Genomic DNA, 23,796 nt, shown 5'->3' with positions numbered 1-23,796 from the left:
TCATATATTATTGATAATAATGATATAATATTTTAGGAAAAATGTATTAAACTCAATTAGTCAACTGAAAAAATATGTATCTCAACTAGGGTACGTGGTATATAAAGCGTCCCAAAATTTTTGCTAATAATGGTAAAAATCAAACAAGTGTATGTTTAAATAAATAATAATAATTTAAATTTCAAGTATAAATTTCCATTGAAATTTAATAATTATTATTTGCATAGAGAACCAATGGATAATGTTAAAAAAAAGTCGCATTATATAAATATAATATAAAATAGAAAACGTATTGAAGTAAGCTAAAAATAGAACATTGTATAATTGCAAAACCGTAAGGGATCGGGTGAAGAAACTGAGGAGAGTGGCGAACATTTCGAAGCAGAAACAAAGCCCATAACTAAAACCAACTCATTTACCGCAGCTATAAGACGAGAATTTTCCTCTCTGTATTTCGTTAGATCTCTTTGATTTCATCTGGGCTTTGATCTCCATGGAATCCGCCGCCGTGAATCACCGCTCTTTCCATTGTAAGTCTTTCCGTTCTCTCTCTTGTAGATTGGTGAAACATGTAGTTTGGTTTATGACCAGAAACTTAGCTTGCATTTTATGATTTGTGTTCAAGATTTGTTATTTCCACTTTGGCGGCAGCCGGGGGGTCGTCTTCTTTTATAGTTTCTGCGATTTTATGTTTATTGTTATTTATCTGTACACTAATATTGGGGAATGCTGTGATTTGTGTTGAGCTCCGATGGATGCAAATCAAGGAAATGACTTTATGATTGCTGTATTAGCGTTATTATGTTAGATTTTTGATGTGGCGAGCCTGGGTGTTTGCCTGCTATTGTGTAGTGTTTTGAAGAGGAGTGAACAAATCAGTGTTAGAATATTTTTCAGAATATTTTCAGAAATTTTGTTGCCGACGACGAATAAAGATTTCCGCTGCGAAAATTACGGGGATCGACCTGTAAGAGTCACACCCGTTCAAATACGTCTTTTCATTCTCTATAAATAGATGTGCATCATCAGATTCAAAGGTCTTGAATTAGTTTATTATCTTCATTGTATCTTGAGAGAGATTTTAAAAACATATCTTAAAAGATAGCGTGCCTTGGAGTTCATCATTAAATCCTTTCTAAATTTTCGAAATTTTTCAACAATCAGCAAATGTTTTGTAGCCATATGAGCTACATAGATGGCTTATCTCTAGCTTTTGGTTAGTAAATTTATATGCTTCTGGAAATTAATTTTACTTACTGATGCCCGAGAGCTTGAGTGCGTGAAAGCAAATGCAAGTTCAGGGGAAAATATGTTTAACGTAAATTGATAGTTGAACTTTGGTCCATCCACGTGTCCTAGGTGTGAGTACTAGCAATGTAGCAGTGTATAACTAAAACCGAAACAAGTTTGGAAGAGTTTGTCTTGTAATTTTCTCAAAATCTTATTAAGCCACTGTCCACTGGTGTCCCTCATGTTTAACATAGCAAACAGCCACCTGTACTTAATGCTAATCTTGCTGATGTGATCTTTGAATAGACTTTATATTCGATTATTTTAATGAGATATTTGTAAACTTGTGGATTCATTTATGAATATCTTATATACAGCTTCTTAAAATCTCATTGTATCTTAACTTTACTTCATTATCTTAGCGTTCATAAACTTGAGTTTCTCTCAAAGGAAAGGGTAGGTGAAAAGGGAACTTATCTTAAGAACCAAAATTAAATGTCATGTCCTGACCTCTAAGAGTGTTCTACTGATTTATTTCTTGGTCTCAAGGTTCATTTCCTGGCTTTAATAGCTTGTAGAATGTTCCTGGATGTTTGTGTGGTTTTTGTACTTCATTATGCTTGTTTAATATTGGATGTCTTGGTGTTTTCAGACGTTTTCTAACACCTTGTTCTTAAAATTTATCCTTCTAAAGTCTACAACTGTAGCGCGCTTACCGAGCCACTACTAAACAGACTAATAAGCATTAAGCATGCATAATTAAACTTAACACATCAAATAAACAACGAAAACATTCAAGTACTTTTACAACCCCAAATGAAAATAGACGATATCCCAGTCTTAAACATTAATACAACCATAACAATAGTCACAATCCTACATGAGAATACAAGAAACCAAATAAACTTCAACTGGATCACCGTCGAGAACTCAACTGCTCTAGCCACTGCCCTGGCCATCCGATCCGTCACCTGCCCCGTGGAATGGAGTGTCTAAGATGAAAATTGGGACGTGAGAAAAATTGCCCAATATGAAAATGTACGAGTATACAAACCGATATGATGCATGCAAATATGCTCGGATATCCAGGATGAAGTCTAGAATCTCATACTCAGTCTTGAGGCGCCTGAGTGTGTAGTCTCTGATCTGCCTAGGCATGATTTGGCTCCCGCACTCATCAACAAGACGTGGACCTACAATGTCCAGGGTCATCAGATCCCGCGGGTCCCGTCGGACACTGTAGCTCTCGATACCCAACCGTCCACAATAGAGAGCAGGGTTGAGCTGCCCCAACAAACGAGGTATATCTCAAAGAAATCAGGTCCAACGTGATATGCCATGCATAATATGCCAAAGCAGTAAATCAGGTATAATGCAGTAGATAAGAATGTAACATATAAGTGTGTATACTACGCTTGGATATCTCAGTCAGTACATCACGTACCTTACTAAACAATATGACAAAAGTCTAGTCTTCTGAACCTAAACAATACCAACATACTGAAATTACTATCATACCAGATCCAAAATTACTAAAAATGCTTCTTAACTCACTACTGAAGTCTTTAGGGTTATACATGCGTCCATCGTCAGCCCGCTGATGACGTCTCAATCTGATGGTGACCCTTCCTCAACCCGACACTAGCTTTGAAGCTTCCCAACACTAAACTGCCCTAGAACTGGCTAGAAAAACTAAGGCATATTGCTATAACTCGAGAGAGAAGCTGAGGGAAATCTGTGAAGGAAACCAACGAAATGACTCCTATTTATAGGTTGGATCCGGACAAGTTCAGAACAACCGAACTTTATCTTATCTGACACGTGTCACAATCTCATTCGCTTTGTTGGATTACTTCGGATAAGATATTCTGAATTAGATTGGTCGCTGGATCCCCACATGCTGATCCTCAATTAATCGATTCATTAACAATGCTTAATTAACAACTCTTTAATCCCGTTTTAAATTATACTTTATTTAAATAAGGATTTGGGTTATTATAACAACCTTGTTTTTCATTATCTAGTGTCCGGTAACTATTATCCTGATAGACGCAATTAGAAAAGATGTTTGATACATGCTGTTTATAAATTTATGAAAGGACAGCCTTGTTCAACTAACCGTTTTCTGTATTCTACTGTTGATCTGATGGTATATCTCAGGTTAATATAAATTGGTCATAGGTAAAAGGATAGATGGTCCTACCATGTCTAAGGTTCAGCTCGCCTTAAGTTTGAAAAACTCTACTGTATCTGAAGCTTTGTTTTGAATGCTTATGTGTGTTTCAGATGCTGTCATCCAGAGTTCACATTCAAAGTCCACATTCGAAAGACCTGGTGTCATTACCTTGAATAATGTCATCTTTTCCAACTTAAGTAGATTGACTGTGTGTAGCGGGAAGATATTTTCATCCACGAACAGGCGTAGACCAATACTCATGTCTTGTGTAAATACCTCTGAAACTGCTCTAGCAGCCAAATCTAATGGTGAGCTACTGTTCATATATTTATAATGAGAACAAAAATATATGCCTATGTTGTGTTCTTTTTATATGGATCCTACAATTTAGCACTTTAAAGATGTCAAGTCACCCAGGTGACCCTAATGGAGCTGTTGTACCAGAAAGTCAACAGCATAGCTTGCTAGAGAAGAAATCACACTTCAGTGCAACTTTTCCCAATGGTTTTGAGGTATAAAGCTTCATTACATTCATGTGCTTGTGTGAAAATGCTCCATCTTTCAGGCTTTGCGCATAAGTTGTCTATTTCTTATAATTCACTATAGCTTTCTTTGGAGTTTAGGTTTAAAATAAAGACTTGCGTGACTTGAAAAATGTTACTTGAAAGGATCGATGCGGGAAATATTATTTTGGATGCGAACATGTTTCAAAATTTGAAATTTGGAGTGATAATCACGAAAGCACTTTGGGATTCAGTTGGACATATTTTTGAAGATTTACGTAACAGTTACTGGTGACTGTAGTCTGTATTATTAGAAAGCAAGGGCCCATATCAGGATCAAACTCTTAATAGCCGTCACTATGGAGAACGGAGGAAATATTTTATTTCTTAATTTACTTTCAACTTCACTTCCACCCTCCCAAAAATAAGTGGAACACGTGATTTATGTGGGATTTTGGAATCATACATCTCGGCTTGTACACGTGCTGTCTACAAATATTCATTCATTCAGTTTCTTACCGGAGCACCTGAATTGTGCATGTAACATAAACTAGGTTAATGTGTGTGACAATCTAATTGTATTTTAGATTAAATATATCAAGTCTATTGTTACATAATTATTATTTAAAGTTAAAGATTATTTGAAGTTCAATCTTGTTGTAGTTTATACACAAACCTTCAGAAAGCTCACAGTTTTGTAATCACATTTTGTCAAATCAGATTTATAATTTTTCGTCCAGAATGAATTAGTAATTCTAAATTTGTTCGTCAGTTGGTCCTTTTTGTCCTGGGAATCCTGGAAAATGTTGTGAATTATGTGATTCACCTTAGGATAATTATGAGGATGATGTCAAGGCAAATGAGGATTTTCCTTGTGATCTTAATCTTGTAGTTTTGGGATTATGATCGTCCCGTCGTTGAGTTTTGGGGATGCACTTTATATCGATTCTAGGGTTCTGCATACTAGTATTATGCATATTATCATCCTTTTTTCTGCTTCTTTTGCCTCATATATGATCTAACATTTATCAGGAGCTGCTTAAAGAAGTGTGTGATGAAACTCAGATTGCTGAGCTTAAAGTTAAGGTAAATTATGTTAATGTGTAAACTGTGCATTTGTTTCTTTTTTTTGGGGTGGGGGATTACAATGTAACTCTGTTCCATCTATAAAGTACATTATGTAACGACGCATCTCTTTTTTCTGAACTTGAAATTAATTGACATGTCACTGAGATAGTAAAACAGCAATGGGACCGGAACCCCAGAAAGTTTATTTCATCCGAGATGGAGTGCATGCTCGATTTTCAGGTTTTTTATGCATCAGGTAAAGCTAAGATAAGAAATGCATCAGACTGTTATTGGCATGACATCGATCTATGTAAAATAATAAGAATGTTAATTAAGAATTTGTCTGGTAGGAAAGTAACGACTACAGTAAAAGTGAATGTATATATATAATTGATAAATGTACATATTTTCTCTTGAATGCTCAGCCAGGTGAGTTTTTTTTGCAGTAAAACACGCACACAAGAATTTGATTGTTGCATTTTTGTTGTGATTCCTGAAATTGAATATCGGTGCTATAGCCATCAATAACTGTAGTGAAGGTGTATTTACCTCCTAAGGTTCATGACTAATGTGTTTATACACTATTGATAGTTTTTCTTTTACCCATTAATAGCTTCATCAATGAACATGCCAATGAAGGAAAAACTAAAAGGTTTGTGGTTGTAAATGGTTGTTGTGCGCCTTCAATTAATATAACATAAAATTGTTTGTTCTAGACTAATGCCATTTGGCTCATTACCTACCTCCTGTGTTGGAAATTCATATTTTCATGGGTTTGTTTTACCATGTGATAGTTTGGGGCCTTTGAAATCCACATGAAGCGAAACATTGTTGTGCCAACAGCCCCTGTCCCTGTTTTTACCCTAGAAACTTCACCACCTATCCCCGGTGAACCAGTCGATGTGCCAACTAGTGCTCCTGCTCCCCCACCTAAATCTTCTGCTGAAAAGGTGAGCCCCTTTACGAATGTCTCTGTGGAGAAGGCGGCCAAATTGGCGGCAATAGAGGCTATTAGATCTGATGGTTATGTCATAGTATCCTCACCCACGGTATGTATACTACAATCCCTTACATGTGGTTACATGTTGTGAAAACACATGCTTTCTCACTCTCTTTCGAATATTAGGTTGGTTCATTTAGAAGGGCTAGGACTTTGAAAGGAAAGAAGCAGCCACCTGCTTGTAAAGAGGTACTACCTTGTGACTGATTTTCCATTTTACGTTTTTTTTCCTTATTTTATCTTTTGCTAGAGGTATTATTCATTGTGATTAGGCAGGTATTAATGGTCTTGGATTTTTGTCAGTTTGGCTAATTTCGACTGTAGTTATGTCGATCACTTTTTTTCCTTCCCACCCAAAAACTCAATTAGAGAAAATCGGTAACAAAATGTAAAGTACTTTGGTTGCGGTTAACATTTGATTACATTTAACTTTTTACCTCTTGGCGGTGGTGATTGTGTGTCTTTTTGCATTAGTGCTTGGTTTACTTCTTTTTAAACCTGTGCTTAGAGAATGAAGCGATATCTTGCTAGCTTCTAATATTCAACAAAAAATTCCAAGTTCTAAGAATGAAGTTCAAGGAAAGGGTCTTCGAAGTAATAAAAAGGCTAACTGACACCTTGCTGTTATTAACTTTGTTCAATGTAGTGCGATAGAAAGTTATCTTTATTAATCACATAGTGCATTGCCTTATGAATGGAATTCTGTATTTTGTGGTCTCTAGTGAGCCTATGTTACAGGACCCTATTCTGGTTAATGCCTTGTTGAGTTTGCACTTTAGTTGGAGGTGAGCGAGGTGAGCAAAGGCGGGCAAAAGTCGACAAAATTTTAAAAAACCTTATTATTAATACATTATACACTTTCTATTCAAAACATAATAGCCAACTCAATCACTCATATTTAATTTATGCATATATTGCATGATCATATATAATTATGTATAAAAAGAATAATAAAAAATAAATAAATCAATGCCTAGGTGGCCAAGGCGGTAGGCGATAATTGACAGCCTCGCCACCGCCAACCGTCATTTACAACACTGGTACAGTGTCTTTTTAATATTGTTTCTTCTTGCTTCCTACGTACGTAAGGACTTTTTAAGTTTTTGAAATCTCTCTGGGAATTACAAGGGCGTTGCAATAATGAAGTGCTACATTGTAATCCTTGTGACATTTACATGTATAATATGAACTTTAATCGTATTTTGAGTACAGGGTGATGTGATCAAGGAGGGACAAGTGATAGGCTTTTTGGATCAGTTTGGCACCGAACTTCCTGTCAAAGTGAGCCTTATTTTCTATTTCCTAAAATGTAACCCTACTTTCAGGATGATGTACTAATGATTTTTCCTTTTCGTTTTTTGGTCATCCTGGAATGTTCTTTGAGCAGTCGGATGTTGCTGGGGAAGTTTTGAAGGTTCTTTACAGCGATGGAGGTATGATGACTTGCTTTCCTTCCCATGATTTTTAATTTATCATTTAGTTTTCTCATGTAGTTGTCAAAAGCGCAGAAGCGCTCGCTTTAAGCGCAAAGCCCAGCGAGGCACCTGAAGCGTGCGCTTTTTTGTGCTTCTGTGCGCTTTTTTGCGCTTTGCGCTTCACATAGAAGCGCGCTTCAGAGAAGAACAGCCTTTTTAAAAAAATTAAAAAATTGAGAGAGGTGAAATTGCCTTTTAAAGTGCAATTTATCCTTTATTTAGCCTAAAAAAAAGCACAGAAACCGCAACATCAAATTGCCTTTCCTCCCCAACGCCTCTGCCCTTGTGTCATCTCGTCATTTGGCCTCTGCATTTTCATATTTGATATTCAAAAGATGAAGATTATGATGATTTCAATATTTGATGACTTATGTTTCATAAATTTTATTTAAAAAATGATTTTTTTATATTTTTTAAGAATAATTTTTTATTGCGCTTTACTTACGTAAAGTGTGCGCTTAGCTTTGTGCTTAAAGCCCGAGGACACTTGGGCGCTTTAATTTAATGCGCCTCGCGCTTTTGACAACTATCCACAAATAAATTTGATGTAAGCACGACCGATGGCCAAAGGCTTCCTGCTTAAATTCTGGTTCAGATGAAAGTACTTAGCATCAAATGAGGTTGTTAGGAAAAATGTCATATTTTGGGTATAAATAAATGTTTGCATGATTATTGCAATTTGCAGAGTGAAAGAAATTGTAAAGTGATGCAGTGGGATATTTTGTTTTCATGTGGAACTAGGGGAAAATTATCTGCATATAGGATCATTATCTTACCAATCATGGTTAATAAATTGCACTTTTTTGTTGTTTTAATCCCTGTACCATTTGCAGCAAGGAGAAATAAGCTGACATAAGAATTAGTACGACAACTAATCGACTCCTCTTCTTATTGTTTAATTTGCTTATACATATGCAGAAGCAGTAGGTTATGGAGATCCCCTCATCGCGGTCTTGCCATCTTTTCCTGGGATCAAGTAAATTAGCATGATGAAGTAGCTTCACTTAGTCTTGGACGGGATCATGTTGAATCCTGCAATTTTTTCTGTTACTTCTCTCATTTTCGGTGCGAGTATTCGGCGCCAGTTGTTTCCAGAGATGTAAACTGATCCATAAATTGATTTCGGATGGGAAGTGAACTGTATCAGACGTTTGAATTCTTGTTTAATGAGTTTTTTTTTTTTTTTTTTTTTAATTTTCTATTCGTATAAATAACTTAAAATAAAGAGGAGAAAACCTCGTATTTCTTTAGCGTTCGAATCGGAGATATTAGAAAGAACTATTGGTGGAAAGAAATTATTCTTCATTACTGTGTTCAGAGAAAATACAAGAGAGTTTCTAAAATCGATCAACGAAAATTATACAAACTGAACCCATATATAATTTGGTACCAAATGAAACAAAATGCGATATATGAACAATTGTGTTTCTACAAGTGTATTTTAATACTCCCCTCAAGATGGAGAATGAATATTTCGAATTTCAATCTTGATAAAAAAATCCCGAAACCTTCCTGGTAGAAATGACTTCGTGAAAATATCTGCAAGTTGCAATTGAGAAGCTACATAAAAGACTTTGATAATTCCAGCTTGTATTCTTTCACGCACCACATGACAATCGATTTCGAGGTGTTTTGTGTGTTCATAGAAAACATAGAAGCAATGTGCATAGCTGATTGACCATCACAAAATAGAGCCACTGGTTTGGCAATATGAACTAGCAGATCACGAAATAGTGACAAGTGACAACAACCAAACAATTTCACAAGTGACATTTGCCAAGCATCTATACTCGACCTCAGTTGATGACTTTTTTTTTTTAAAAATAAAAAACCGTCGGTTGTGACGGGTGCCCTACCTGTTTATTAGAAAAAAAAAAAGAAAATTACACGAGAGGGGACTATGCCAAAACTTCTCGAGAAATCATTACAAATCAAGAAAATTGCGATCTAGTTCTAATGTAAAGAAAACCAGACCTATCTAAATTCCAAATTCCTTTTAATCTGCTAGAAATCTGCCCAGGAAGAAGAATAGCCGAACCATGCATACCCATATTAGCTAGTTCATCTGCTGCAGCATTAGCCTTCCTGAAAACGTGGGACTTGAACACTTGAAATGATGACAAAATGCTTTGAATTTGAACCAAAGTGTTGGTAAGCTCCCAACTAGTAATATCTGCATCAATAATATTAAGAGCAACCAAGAAATTGATCTCTAACCATAGAGGAAAATAATTATGCTCCTTACAAATATTAAAATCCCGACAGATCGCCACCAGCTCCGCTCTGATGTTGGAACCCACCTGAATATTCTCATGAAAACTCAAGATGGGTGTCCCAAGATGATTTCTAATAATGCCCCCTATGGCCGATCCACCATCATCCTTTGAGCAACCATCCGTATTAAGTTTGTACCATCCGTTAGGCGGAAGTAACCACTTAACAACAGTGATAACCGTACTACTACAAGAATAATTCACTCCAAACAATTCCGCAACGTTCTCCACATATTTCCAATGGTGCGACTGGAGAACCCTAGATTTCGAAAGTAGCAGAACATAATCATTCAAATTTCTGATGATCCGAGCTGCTGAATTCATAATACCTCTGTGCCTGAATTCATTGCGAGACTTTCAGATAAACCAAATAATTAAGAAAGGCATAATCAGGGGCGGAGCTCCGGCCCGGGGTTAATTATTATTTTTTAATTATTAGTTATAATATATGTGTACTTTTAGCCCAGATTAAATTTTTTAATTAGCACAATATTTGGCCCAACTTATTTTCTGAAATATATTTGTGAGTTTTGTTTGCTTTGATTTATTAAAAAAATAATTCAAAGAAAGAGAAAACAGCTCTGTTTCCAGTCATGTTTTTTTTCAATTACTCTAAAAGTTTAATTTTTATCAAAACTTTTGTATTTTCTAAAATTATATTTTGTTGAATTGATTGATTTTATTGATGTGTGTAATCGTGGGTTTCTTGTAAATAATTGTGAAGTAGACTTTTTGAAATGATTTAATCTTACTTTCTATGACTTTCTATGACATTTTTGTATTTTTTTTAATTAAAAAATGGAAATGATTTGTATTTTCAAGTAATTTATTTTTAGGATTTATATATTTAAAGTTTTTTTTCATTTTTTTGATCTAAATGAGGTGTTTTTGGTTTTTTTTTTTTTTTTTAAATATGAGGTGTTTTTGAGTGGTTCATTTTTAAATTTTTTCATGATGTATTATATTATTTGAAATATCATATTTTTCATTTTAAGTATATTGTAAGGATATCAATTGAATGCGATGATTTAATATATTATATATATAAAACTTAATTTTTTTTACAACCACCAACATTTTTCGGAGTCATCTCACTTGTACATCGATCACATCTTTAGTAGTTTATATTTTTTTGTCATTATATAATATTTATAGTTATCATTAAATGTTTGCGAGTGTTCTTTGATTATAAATTATAATTTTAATATATTTTTATTTTTAAATATTTTATTTAAATTATTTTAATTTTTTCATCGGATTAGTCCGCCCATGGTGAAATTTTTTTTTAGCTACGCCCCTGAGCATAATCTCCCGCACGTGGCCCTTCTTTCTCCATTTGATTTTCATTCGCCAACTAGAAAATGACGTCGATGCCTGAATTCCAAAGATAGAAGAATAATAAGCCCACACTGAAGCTGCCAAAGGACCAGAGAAAAAGAGATGATCAAAAGACAGCAATGACATAAAGAAGCTAATTTTAAGATCCAAAAATATTAAGTTGTTAATTATGAGATTTAAGATTTAAATTCCAAATATGAGAAAATATGAATTAGAGAATTTATGGAAATTATAGATTTCAATTTCGGGTCGAAAAAATTTAATTTGAGGATTTTCGGATTTTAAGATTTTAATATCCGAACTTCTTAAATTAAATGAAGAGAATATTTGAATTAAGTATTTATGGGATTTAGGATTTAAATTATGAGTTTGATATTAAGAAGAATATAATTGGAGGAGGAAATCCAAACAGGAACCAATTTGCAAATATGGAGAAGTTCAAGGACTAGAATGCGATAAGGTCCGAAATTATTTAATTTTAATCCGAGAATATTTAATTTGAGAATATTTAGAGTTTAGAATTAAATTCTAATATTCTTAAATAATTTAGGATTAAAATTGAATTAAATTGCTTGTCCGAGGACTGCTTTGCAAATATGCAGAAGTTCAGGGGCTAAAATGTAATTAAGCTAATATATATCCAATTTCACCTTTTTTTTATCACAACTCACGTGGGAATCAGACTTGGGGCATAAGAAAACCGAGAGAGACGAGAGAAAGAGTTCCAAGCTATTTTTAATCCTTTCAAGCTCCGATAAAAATTGATCCGCATGGTAGAATTTTCGATTGAACATATATTTGCGATCACGGCTTCGAGTGCTACGTTTTGACGTAAGTTTTATGAAGTTCTACCATGTTTGAATTTTATGATGTTAGAATTAAGATTTGATTGTATAAACATGTTCTAGCATATACGACGATATCATATCTAAGATGGATCGAGAAAAGATCGTCGTTTGAACATGTTATTGAATTATCGAATATTTTCTGAAAATGTGAGCTGCTGGTCACGTGTGTAAGCTGCTGAATTTGTGATGATATTGACTTTAAATGCTTGTTAAGAAGATGTTAAAACCTTTTGGATTTCCGGTTTCGAACCGTTACGCCGTCGATTGATATTTGATGAATTCCTAGAGATACATGCTGTTGATTTCGAATTTCCAGCAATGAAATAGGAATGAGATGTGGTATATATCAATGTTTAGATGATGATTAAGTTGTTGGAATTGTCGGTTTCGAATCACGGCGTCGTCAATTGGAATGTTGATCATTTGATCAACATTTGAAGTTGTTTAAGCCTTGATGAATTGAAATGAGTGTGGAAATGGATATGATATTGTTATATACTTCATTTCAGACTTGAATAGGTGATAACGAGATTGAATCAAAGATTATAGAAGTCAAATAGATGAGTCAAGTTCAAATGACTTGAAGTGTTGAAGTTGAATCAAGAACACCTTCAAGTAGCACCGATTGATAAGAACATCATTTGATGACAGATTTGGCAAGTTTCTATTGATCAGCATTTGCAAGACTTTGCAACTATTCAAGATGTTTGAATCCAGATCAAAGGTATGATTCGACATTATCTTTGCCAGGTAGAACAACTCGAGAACGTGGTGGTTTTCGAGTTTTTCTAAAATCACATACTTATGTATTTAAGTGCTCTTATGTGATTTACTTGCTATTATTGCTATGAATGATTATTGACTTGTGTGTTCAAGATGTTTATCAGTATTTGTATGATTTAATGCATCAAGATTATGTTGCATTCATCTTGAACCCTACCTTGAAAAGCACAGAGGGCTGATTGGCCTAGAGTGCATATGACATTTGGAGGGCTGTAATTGAGTGGCAAGGAAAGTAGATTTACTTACAGAGCTAGAAGACTCACTATAGTTGCACCAAAGTCAGGGGAATTGAGATATTTAACGCCACCTCGATTGGGTAAGTTGGTGGTCGGTTAAAGATTTTATTTCCCCGGGATCCCAAGAACCAAGATTTGATTGTTATCAGACTTGATAGCCTATTCTTTGAAACATGCATTGCATTTATGCATTAACCTAGAGGTTTCTATGGTTTAGAATATGCGTTTATAAATGCTAGCATGTTATTGTATTCCATTCACAATGTGAATGTGTTTATATGATTCGTATGCGAGATTGTTGTATATGAACATTTATACTTTAAGAATTAAGAATCAAATATGCTTTGATGATTTACATGTTCTTAAATGTTTGTGAAATAAGATTGTTATGGCATATAGATTAATTATGCTTCAATGATGTATATGCATATCGTTCATACTGAGATGTATTCTCACCGGAGTTATCCGAATGTTGCTTTGTTTGTATGTGTGCATTGCATCAGGTTTGGGCATGAGAGAGTCATATGTGGCTTGGATAGCTCGATATTGAGAAAGATTGGCATGTGGTGACTTCGGGCTATGAATAGATTGCTGTCAAATACATGTTAGAAGGTGTTGGCTTAGTTTGAGCTTTGAAAACTTAGAATTGAGTTTATTGTATTGCACCTTAGAAACATGTATGAGATTTTTATGTTCTAAACTTCATGTTGTAGCTTGAATTATGTATTTAGATCATGTTAGATTAGATTTAAGATGGTACTATGCTGAATTATACTGTAGAATTGCATTTTGACAGCAAAAGATGCCAAAGTGGAAGTTTTTTGGTCATCTGGGCACACCCGCGCTCGTATATAAAAAAAAAAATTTGGTTCTTTTAGCGACGTGTTTTTGCGTCGCCAAATGTCTTGGATTATTTTCATTTAATGATGCTTATTCATTAATTTCCCCTTAAAATGAGATTAGCACCCGAGGTCCCCACAACATGTGGTATCAGAGCATAAAGTCTTGAACTAAGATAGAAGTTGAGCGGGGTAGATTGAGTCACATGCATTTATAGTATTGCATGATTATGCTTTACTTGAGTTAAAGAATTGTATGCGAATATGACTTCTTGATTGAACACTGCTTGCTTTACCGATATGAGAATTTCATGCTTATATGCTGATATGTATGCCTGATTTATTGAATTCAGTAGAATAAGTGAATTCGTTGCAAGCATGTATTATGTGAAAAGCATGAGAATTAGCAAGTATGTGTTTTATTCAGAAGCATGAGATTATATGTATGTTATACTGAATTGTATTTTATAATCTCTGCAATATATATTGCTTCTGTTCTAGAGTAAGACAGATTTTGCAGATAGAATGAGAATCTCAGACAGAACAGAACAGTGATGAGGTAAGTGTTTGAGCAGATAGATGTGATGATTGCACAGAGGAGGATGTTAGGTGAATAACTCCAAAGCTATTAGTCATCAACTCAAAAAGATACAGAATATGCTATGGCTAAAAAAGGGTTGAGTTAAAGAGCTAGATCAGTTGTTCAAGAGAAGAAAATTCAGAGGAACATAGAACCAGCCTGATTTTATACCAAATCCATGGCTTAGCAAGAAGTTGATGGATTGTGCAAAAGAGCTTATTGCAGAGCAGAGCTACTGAAATGTTTTGGCAGGTAAGTAAACAGAATTGTTTCTTTTTGTATATAATAACGAGGATAGAAAAGCAGAATTTGCCAAAAAGAAGCATAACAACTTTAATTAGTTGATGGAAGCCAATGATTGAATAAGAAACCACGAACCGGTAGTACGAGGCAGAGTTGAATTTTATTCACGCCTCCGTAGTTGCGACAACTATGATCATCATCTTCACTACAGATTCCATAGCAGTATAGCTATGAAGCAAGAGATAGTGAAAACAGCAGCAAAGATCGATTCAGCTTAAAAGTCAGCATATGAAGAATATGAGAATATCTCCCCTAGCTGAAACAGATCAAGAGAAAATTCGAATGGTAGATAATTTTATAGGCAATAAGCAAGTACAGAGGATTGGGCTCAAGTTGCAACAGATAATGAAATTGCAGGTAATTGAGTAATTTAATTAATCTTCTTATATATTGATTGTTTCATACATTCATAGAACAGTGATTTGTTATGCTACAATCGTTATCTATTGAGCCTTTATGCATTGTATTTGCTGAGATTTTGCCTTTGAGTAGATTTAAAGAATTGTGAAAGGCTAGGCAGAAAAAGATGAAAGACAGATTTGAGGAAATAAGATTGAATTTGATAATATAAAACTTGGGTATTAAGCTAGCATGCATTATAGATATTAATGCAATAACTGGGTACCAGTCAACGGCTGATTGAATCCGTTCAATGATTAAGTAATAGAAATGACTAGAGATTTATGCTATGAGTTTCAGCAAGAAAGATTTCTTTTATTTCGGTACTGGTTATATCAAGATTAAAGTAGAAGAATGTCGGAAGAATTCTAGTTGATGTACTGAATTAGTATAGAATTAACCTAGAAATGACATATATGTCAGTGGTTAGACTGTACAGAAATATTTAGATGACATATTTCGACCTTTCTACGACATGAACGAAGTTCTATATAGAGTAGCGTTTAGTACAAAGATCTTATGACAACTCGTATAGAAAAGCGCTACTTGACTTTAAGAACTCCAGAAATAGCAGAAGAGTGATGAATGAAGAATTATTCGAGTACCGAATTGTCGATGCATTAAGTCAAAAAGATGATATTCGACTATTGTCATGCAGAAAGTTAGAGATAAACTCATATCAATAGAGAATAAGAAAAATCAGTTACAATAGAGCTTTTTCTTCAATTTTGCAGAAGCTATTCCACCATAGAAATCATGATTCTTTAATTTCATGATATCGATTCTGAGGTTTTTGTATTCGACCTCGATCGATTTTGATTGACTCTTATTCCTTTGCTAGAGTCTGATTTGATTTACTCGCTTTAAGTTTTGATATGCAAGTGAGTTGTTTTCACTGTGCAGATTTTTTCATTCAGAATATTTGATTTTGGGTTACCTTGACTTGAGCGAGTTCCTTTGATTTGAAATTTGAGAATTATTGATTATTTGATGTGTCTATTCAGTGTATCTTGAAGTATTTGAAAGAGTGGGTGCCCGGTGAGCCAACTTGTGGCTAAGGGCTTTGATGACTCTTTGTATAAACAATCTTTTGTTTAATATTATTTACACTTTTTATTAATGGCAATGACTTTATCTTTTTTCATATTGTTATATTGTGATATACTATTGTTGTTTTGATAAAGACCTTGAATATACTATAGTGTATGTAAGATGTGGTAGAACATGGAGATGTCTATCATGAAACACATCTTATAGTCACTGTATATTCTAAACTGTTCCTAGTCGATTGAGCCGTCCGATAATAAGGATAAGGATCGCTTGAGTTTGAGACTAGCATTTGCGATGCGGAGTACCACGTTTCATTGGTAAGGAACATAGAGATGTTCGAAGCATGCAAATGGATATTCATATGATGAATGATCGAACTACCCTATCCGGACTTTCCAAGTGGTTATCACTTATCGAGTGGATATAGTCCGCGGTTTTGGTTGTACACCATTAGTCCTTACTACTTGAAACATCATTGAGACTCTATATGCTAGTACTGTGCTTTGACTCGTTTACCGACTCTATTGGGGTCATCAGGTGTCGGGATTGGGTACAGTTACAACACATATAGGAGTCGATGCTTTGTTGTCAAGGATTCACCACATACTTGCGAGTGTGGATATCCTATGCGATCTGAGGAGATATTAGTGTGACGAATCTCTGGCCAGAGTACATGATGTGATTTAAGAAATGGTTTCTTAGTAGCACATGCGATGTCACTATTTGATCTTCAAGATGTATTGCATAGTTATCGAATCTCGAGCGACTCTCGATATACCAATGGTTGTTGATTCGATCGGGATATATGGATGAAGGGACCGTACTGTACGCTAACCAAAATCTATTGGTTCTTGTAGGCACTATCAGTGATACCTAGGGAATCATGGGGTGATGTTGCTAGGCGCTCTTACCATGATTCGATGGGCAAGTCGGAAATCGTTGTTCCGAGTCACAAGGAGTTGTGAGCCCACGGCTAGCTGTATCCCTGAACCATTGAGGGTCACACAGAGTAATGGATTTTTAATCCCCGTTGAGATAGTTAAATTTAAAGAGTTAAATTTAATGAACAAAGAAGTTGGACTTCTTAATTATGAGTAGAGGAGTAAGATTTCCTAAAATGACATAGGGATGGGCATTTTTGGAAACCACTGAATTCGGATTCAGAAAAATTTATCTTGACTTTAAAAGGTGCAGAAATGGTTTCTGTGCACATTGGTGAAATCGGTTTATCAATCGGAGTCACGATGAATTTTATATTAATTTCTGAACATGCGGGCTTTGCTTGTCGGGCTTGAACTTATGACTAATTGGCCCTAAGCTGTTAGTGGCCTACATTATAAATAAGTTATTGCAGTACAGAAATTACACACAACAGGGTCACAATTTTCGAAAACCTAAGTATTTTCTATCAATAGTGGCCGCCCCCCTCCCTCTCTACTCGATAAAATCCAGCCTGTGATTTTGAATTACAGTCTCGTTTAACGGATCAAATTCGTTAATCTCTTCGTAGAAACTTCTGATAGATTTTCTAGTGCAATCTATCAGAGGGATTAAATATCCGTTCGTGGACCTGATTGAAGAACAGTTCGTCCATCAGTTCCAGGGATATACAACAAGAGCAGAGAAATCTGTTGGTGTCCAAAATCTCGATTCGAGATTAAAGGTAAAAATTTTATAATCGTTATTTAATTTTTACATACACAATTTAATCGTAAGGTTGATACCCATTATGAAATCGTTCCATATAAAAATTTTAAACTTCCGCTGCACCGGGTATCAATTCTAATTGATCTGATCGCCGCGTTATCCAACAGTGGTATCAGAGACAGGTTGCTCAGATCAAGCGATTAAATTAATCGATTGTACAAAAATTTTTTAAGCCTCGGTTTTTGAAACAAAATAAATATTTAAAAATAAAATTTATTTTTTTTCGGGCAAAAACCCGGGCAGCGATTGGATCGCTGCCCGGGGCAGGGGCAGCGATTGTCGCTGCCCCGGGCAGGGCACGGCGCTGCCCAGGGCAGCGATCGTCGCTGCCCTAGGGGCAGCCGGGCTGCCCGGCCCGACCCCTTTAGGGCGCGGGCAGCCCGGGAATGTCCCGGGCGGCCCGCGGGAAAAATTAAATTTTTTTTAATTTTTTAAATTAAATTTTAATATGTTAAAATTCTATTTTTGGTCCGATCGAAAATCGTTTTTGATTGGTCCACGAGGCGTCGGATCGAATTGTTCGAGTCCGAAAATTTTAAAATTGATTTTTGGATAAATTTGAATTTTTGGAAAATTTAAATATTTTATCCGTTAAATTGAATTTTGAAATTAATTATTTTTGGTACAATTGATGATAAGATATGATCTTATGGATATATTGAGTAAAATATGATTTTATGTATAAAATTGGATTTTATAGATAAAATATAATTTTATTTGATAAAAAGATAAAATATGATTTTGTATGTAAAATAAGATTTTATATATGAAATATGATTTTATCCTTTTAAATTTAAATTGCCATTGCATGTTATCCAATAAATTAAATTTGAATTAAATGTTATTGGATAAGGATGATCGATTGCCATTACCAATTTTGTAGGTGTATGTTAGGAATTTACATTTGTTTTTATTGTTGTTGGATTTATTAATGGGCCTGGTTTATTGCCCAATATGAATTGTCATATGTAATTTAAGTGGGCTTGGTTTATGGCCCGTTCCCACCCCTTAAAAATGTATCCCCTACTTGTCATTGTTATTGATTGTAAATACATTAAATTTAGTGGGATGAAGATTTGAAGATGGAGGGGATACATTAAATTTAGTGGGATGAAGATTTGAAGATGGAGGTGGGCCCAGCAGACAATAAAGACAGAAGAAATGTAAATTGGAAGCTCAATGTAATAGGATTGCATTGCATACTGCATATTACCTAGGATTGGACTAAGACTCGTGATTGGCAACCACGGGTCGATTAGAAATGGAATCGATCATCCTATATAATATGTGATATTATTGTTGTATGCATGTTTTAGACAAAATTGTGTGAATCCGGCAAGCATACAAAAATTTTAAAAATGATGAGACAAATTTTCAAAATTAAAATTCCTCATTTTAAATATGATTTAAAATTGATATCAAGATAAATAAAGGAAATTTAAATTTGTTTAAATGTTCCTACCTTCCATCAACGATCAATGTATGAGATGCTACCTGTGGATACGGTCCGGCTCATATTATTGGGGGGGCCCGTTCGTCGGAAAGCTGTACATTGGATCGACACATGTTGTAAGTTGGGTGGAACTCCCATGGGATCGGCTCATATTATTGGGGGATCCACATGGCGACCGTCCATCACAACTTAATATTGATGGGTCATCTTGACATGTCACAATAAACGGCGTCATATTATTGGGCCCTTATTGGACATGATGTAAAAACGTGGAGGTTGCTTTGGAAGCAATTGGGCTCTACCTTTTGAAAATTATGGTTGGCTGATATTATTCGGGACCATAGTTTGTCAATTGGACTCCATGTTCCCACTAAGAAAAATAGTTTTCCGTTTTCACTAGAGGGTAGTGAAATCGTTAAAATAGTGGGAGTGAGATTCATAAAATAAATTTCGCCTATTTTATGTCTTAGTAAATTCATTAAACAATCATCGATTATTGTCTGTTTCAACTCAGTATTTCATTACAATGAATTCGTAATCCACATGTTCTCGAACAAAACAAACTTTATGGCGCAACTATACGGAATGGTTCCATAAGTTAAGATTGTCATGAGTTCGGAAAAGATTTTCTAAGTGTTAGAAAAGGCTTCTTCGAAAACAGCCTCAGCTGATGTAACTACCGAAAGGTTGGCCGAACTAGAGAAATGGTTGGACCATGATCTCAAGGCCAAATGTTACATGCAAAATTCGACAAGTCTAAACAAGTTTGCCATTACTGCAAGAAACCCGGTCATTGGAAACGTAACTGCAAGGAATACCTCGAGCAGTTGAGAACTGCAAAGGGTATGTTTTACATTGAAATAAATGTTTTACTTAATACTACTTCTTGGGTATTGGATACCAGATACAGATCTCACATTTACAATGGGTTGCAAATGATGACAAGAATTAATAAGCTAAGGATGGGTGAGACCCAGCTAAGGCTCGGGAATGGTTCTAGAGTCGAAGCCAAAGCTATAGGAGACATTTATTTAATTTTGCAGAACAATTTTAAGTTATTTTGAGAGATGTTTTATTTGTTCCGGATTTGATTAAAAATATTATTTCTGTTTCTATGCTTGATAGAGATGGTTATTCTTGCAATTTTGTGAATGGGATTTGCAATATTTACAAGAATGAATGTTTGATTGAAAATGGACAACTTGAAAACGATCTATATAACTTAAAACTAAAAGACGTTCCAATAAATTATGTTGATAAATCGGCAAAAACAAACAAAAGGAAAATCGATAGTCAAAACCCGGCAAACCTTTGGCATGCTAGGTTAGGTCATATTTCCTCAAGGAGGATGAACAAGCTAGTGGGAGAGGGCATGTTTGATATGTCTGATATTAACTCTCTACCTACTTGTGAATCCTGCCTGAAAAGAAAAATGACTAAATCTCCTTTTAAGGGGAAACCTGAGCGTAGTCAAAATCTGTTGGATTTGATCCATACAGATGTTTGTGGTCCATTTAGAGTTGGTACTCAATATGGCCACACCTACTTCATTACCTTTACTGATGATTATTCTAGGTATGGGTATTTATATTTAATGAAATATAAGTCTGAAGCATTTGAAAAGTTCAAAGAATTCAAGGCTGAAGTAGAAAACAAGCTAGGTAAAAGTATTAAAGCACTTCGATCGGATCGAGGTGGAGAATACTTGAGTACCGAGTTTTTAGACTATCTGAAGGAGAATGAGATTCTCTCTCAGTGGACTCCTCCTATGACACCACAGCTGAATGGTGTATCGGAGCGTCGTAATCGAACTTTGTTGGACATGGTTCGATCCATGATGAGCTTCGCTGAGCTTCCACCTTCGTTTTGGGGCTATGCGCTTGAAACGGCGGTATTGTTGTTGAACAACGTCCACACTAAAGCAGTGGACAAAACACCATACGAGTTATGGAATGGCAAAGCTCCTAAGTATTCGTACTTGAGGATTTGGGGATGTCCTGCTTACGTGAAGCAGACAGTGGGAGATAAGTTGGATAGCCGATCCACCTTATGTTATTTTGTAGGGTATCCGAAGAATTCAATCGGATATTATTTCTATCATCCTGCTGAAACAAAGGTGTTTGTTTCAAGGAATGCCACCTTCTTGGAGAAGGAGTTCTTATTGGATAAGAAAGGCGAGATGATGGAACTCGAAGAAATTCGAGAAGAACCCGAAATACAAAATAACGATCCTACACCTCAGGAACCATTGATAGACACGCCTATACCTAGAAGATCCGAGAGGACTTCTAGACCTCCTATTCGATATGGTCTTCTTCTTGAAGGGGATCAAGATGAACCCGATGTTGGATGTGATCCAAGAAACTTCAAGGAAGCAATTTGTGATGCGGATTCAAATTTATGGCTTGAAGCTATGCAGTCGGAATTAGATTCGATGCATACAAACCAAGTTTGGTCTTTAGTAGATCCTCCCGATGGAATTGTTCCAATAGGGAGTAAATGGATCTACAAGAGAAAGCTTGGGCCTGATGGTGTTGGAGTGACGCGGCTTTCAGATCAAACAAGATTGATACCCGGTGCAGCGGAAGTTTAAAATTTTTATTATATGGAACGATTCCATATTGGGTATCACATCTTTACAATTAAATTGTGTGTGTAAAAATTCAAATAACGATTATATAATTTTTACCTTTAATCTCAAATCGAGATTCTGGACACCAACAGATTGCTCTGCTCTTGTTGTATCTCCCTGGAACCGATGGACGAACAGTTCTTCTATCAGGTCCACGAATAGAGATTTAATCCCTCTGATAGATTGCACTAGAAAATCTATCAGAAGTTTTCTACGAAGAGATTAACGAATTTGATCCGTTAAACCAGACTGTAATTCAAAATCACAGGCTGGAATTTTTCTCGAGTAGAGAGAGGGAGAGGGGGCGGCCACTTTAAGAAAAATAGCTTAGGGTTTTCGAAAATTTTGTGCCTTGTTATGTGTAATTTCTGTACTGCAATAACTTATTTATAATGTAGGCCACTAACAGCTTAGGGCCCATTAGTCATAAGTTCAGGCCCGACAAGCAAAGCCCGCATGTTCAGAAATTAATATAAAATTCATCGTGACTCCGATTGATAAACCGATTTTACCAATGTGCACAGAAACCATTTCTGCACCTTTTAAAGTCAAGATAAATTTTTCTGAATCCGAATTCAGTGATTTCCAAAAATGCCCATCACTATGTCATTTTAGGAAATCTCACTCCTCTACTCTTAAATAAGAAGTCCAACTTCTTCGTTCATTAAATTTAACTCTTTAAATTTAACTATCTCAACGGGGATTAAAAATCCATTACACTGTGTGACCCTCAATGGTTCAGGGATACAGCTAGCCGTGGGCTCACAACTCCTTGTGACTCGGAACAACAATTTCCGACTTGCCCATCGAATCATGGTATGAGAGCCTAGCAACATCGCCCCATGATTCCCTAGGTATCACTGATAGTGCCTACAAGAACCAGTAGATTTTTGTTAGCGTACAGTACGGTCCCTTCATCCATATATCCCGATCGAATCAACAACCATTGGTATATCGAGAGTCGCTCGAGATTCGATAACTATGCAATGCATCTTGAAGATCAAATAGTGACATCGCATGTGCTACTAAGAAACCATTTCTTAAATCACATCATGTACTCTGGCCAGAGATTCGTCACAATAATATCTCCTCAGATCGCATAGGATATCCACACTCGCAAGTATGTGGTGAATCCTTGACAACAAAGCATCGACTCCTACATGTGTTGTAACTGTACCCAATCCCGACACCTGATGACCCCAATAGAGTCGGTAAACGAGTCAAAGCACAGTACTAGCATATAGAGTCTCAATGATGTCTCAAGTAGTAAGGACTAATGGTGTACAACCAAAACCGCGGACTATATCCACTCGATAAGTGATAACCACTTGGAAAGTCCGGATAGGGTAGTTCGATCATTCATCGTATGAATATCCATTTGCATGCTTTGAACATCTCTATGTTCCTTACCAATGAAACGTGGTACTCTGCATCGCAAATGCTAGTCTCAAACTCGAGCGATCCTTATCCTTATTATCGGACGGCTCAATCGACTAGGAACAGTTTAGAATATACAGTGACTATAAGATGTGTTTCATGATAGACATCCCCATGTTCTACCACATCTTACATACACTATAGTATATTCAAGGTCTTTATCAAAACAACAATAGTATATCACAATATAACAATATGGAGAAAGATAAAGTCATTGCCATTAATAAAAGTGTAAATTATATTAAACAAAATATTGTTTATACAAAGAGTCATCAAAGCCCTTAGCCACAAGTTGGCTCACTGGGCACCCACTCTTTCAGATGGTAAGGTATTGACCTACAAGGCGCGATTGGTGGCCAAAGGTTATACTCAAAGAAAAGGAGTTGACTATGATGAAACCTTTTCACCAGTTGCAATGTTCAAGTCCATAAGAATCCTTATTGCCATAGCTGCTTGGTATGACTAT

At 35.6% G+C, this 23,796-nt stretch overlaps 1 protein-coding gene across 1 annotated transcript; it reads left to right on the top strand.

Annotated features, from left to right (window-relative positions):
- Positions 1–329: 329 nt before the first annotated feature.
- Positions 330–8,696, top strand: LOC140864333 (uncharacterized). The gene is made up of 9 exons (XM_073268459.1): positions 330–530; positions 3,517–3,714; positions 3,824–3,918; positions 4,942–4,995; positions 5,772–6,026; positions 6,104–6,166; positions 7,190–7,258; positions 7,365–7,410; positions 8,371–8,696. The coding sequence occupies exons 1-9, from the start codon at positions 494–496 to the stop codon at positions 8,430–8,432; spliced, it is 879 nt and encodes a 292-aa protein (XP_073124560.1). The 5' UTR covers positions 330–493; the 3' UTR covers positions 8,433–8,696.
- Positions 8,697–23,796: the final 15,100 nt, after the last annotated feature.

Source organism: Henckelia pumila, chromosome 4 (assembly GCF_033568475.1).
Source record: "Henckelia pumila isolate YLH828 chromosome 4, ASM3356847v2, whole genome shotgun sequence".
Taxonomy (NCBI): domain Eukaryota; kingdom Viridiplantae; phylum Streptophyta; class Magnoliopsida; order Lamiales; family Gesneriaceae; genus Henckelia; species Henckelia pumila.
The sequence above is the reverse complement of the archived record's forward strand: the minus strand, read 5'-3'. Positions and strand labels throughout refer to the sequence as shown.

Coding starts and splice junctions, on each gene's coding strand:
- LOC140864333 (XM_073268459.1), top strand. CDS start 494: ATGGAATCCGCCGCCGTGAATCACCGCTCTTTCCATT. Junction 3,919..4,941: donor CTTTTCCCAATGGTTTTGAG/GTATAAAGCTTC, acceptor AACATTTATCAG/GAGCTGCTTAAAGAAGTGTG. Junction 7,411..8,370: donor GGTTCTTTACAGCGATGGAG/GTATGATGACTT, acceptor ATACATATGCAG/AAGCAGTAGGTTATGGAGAT.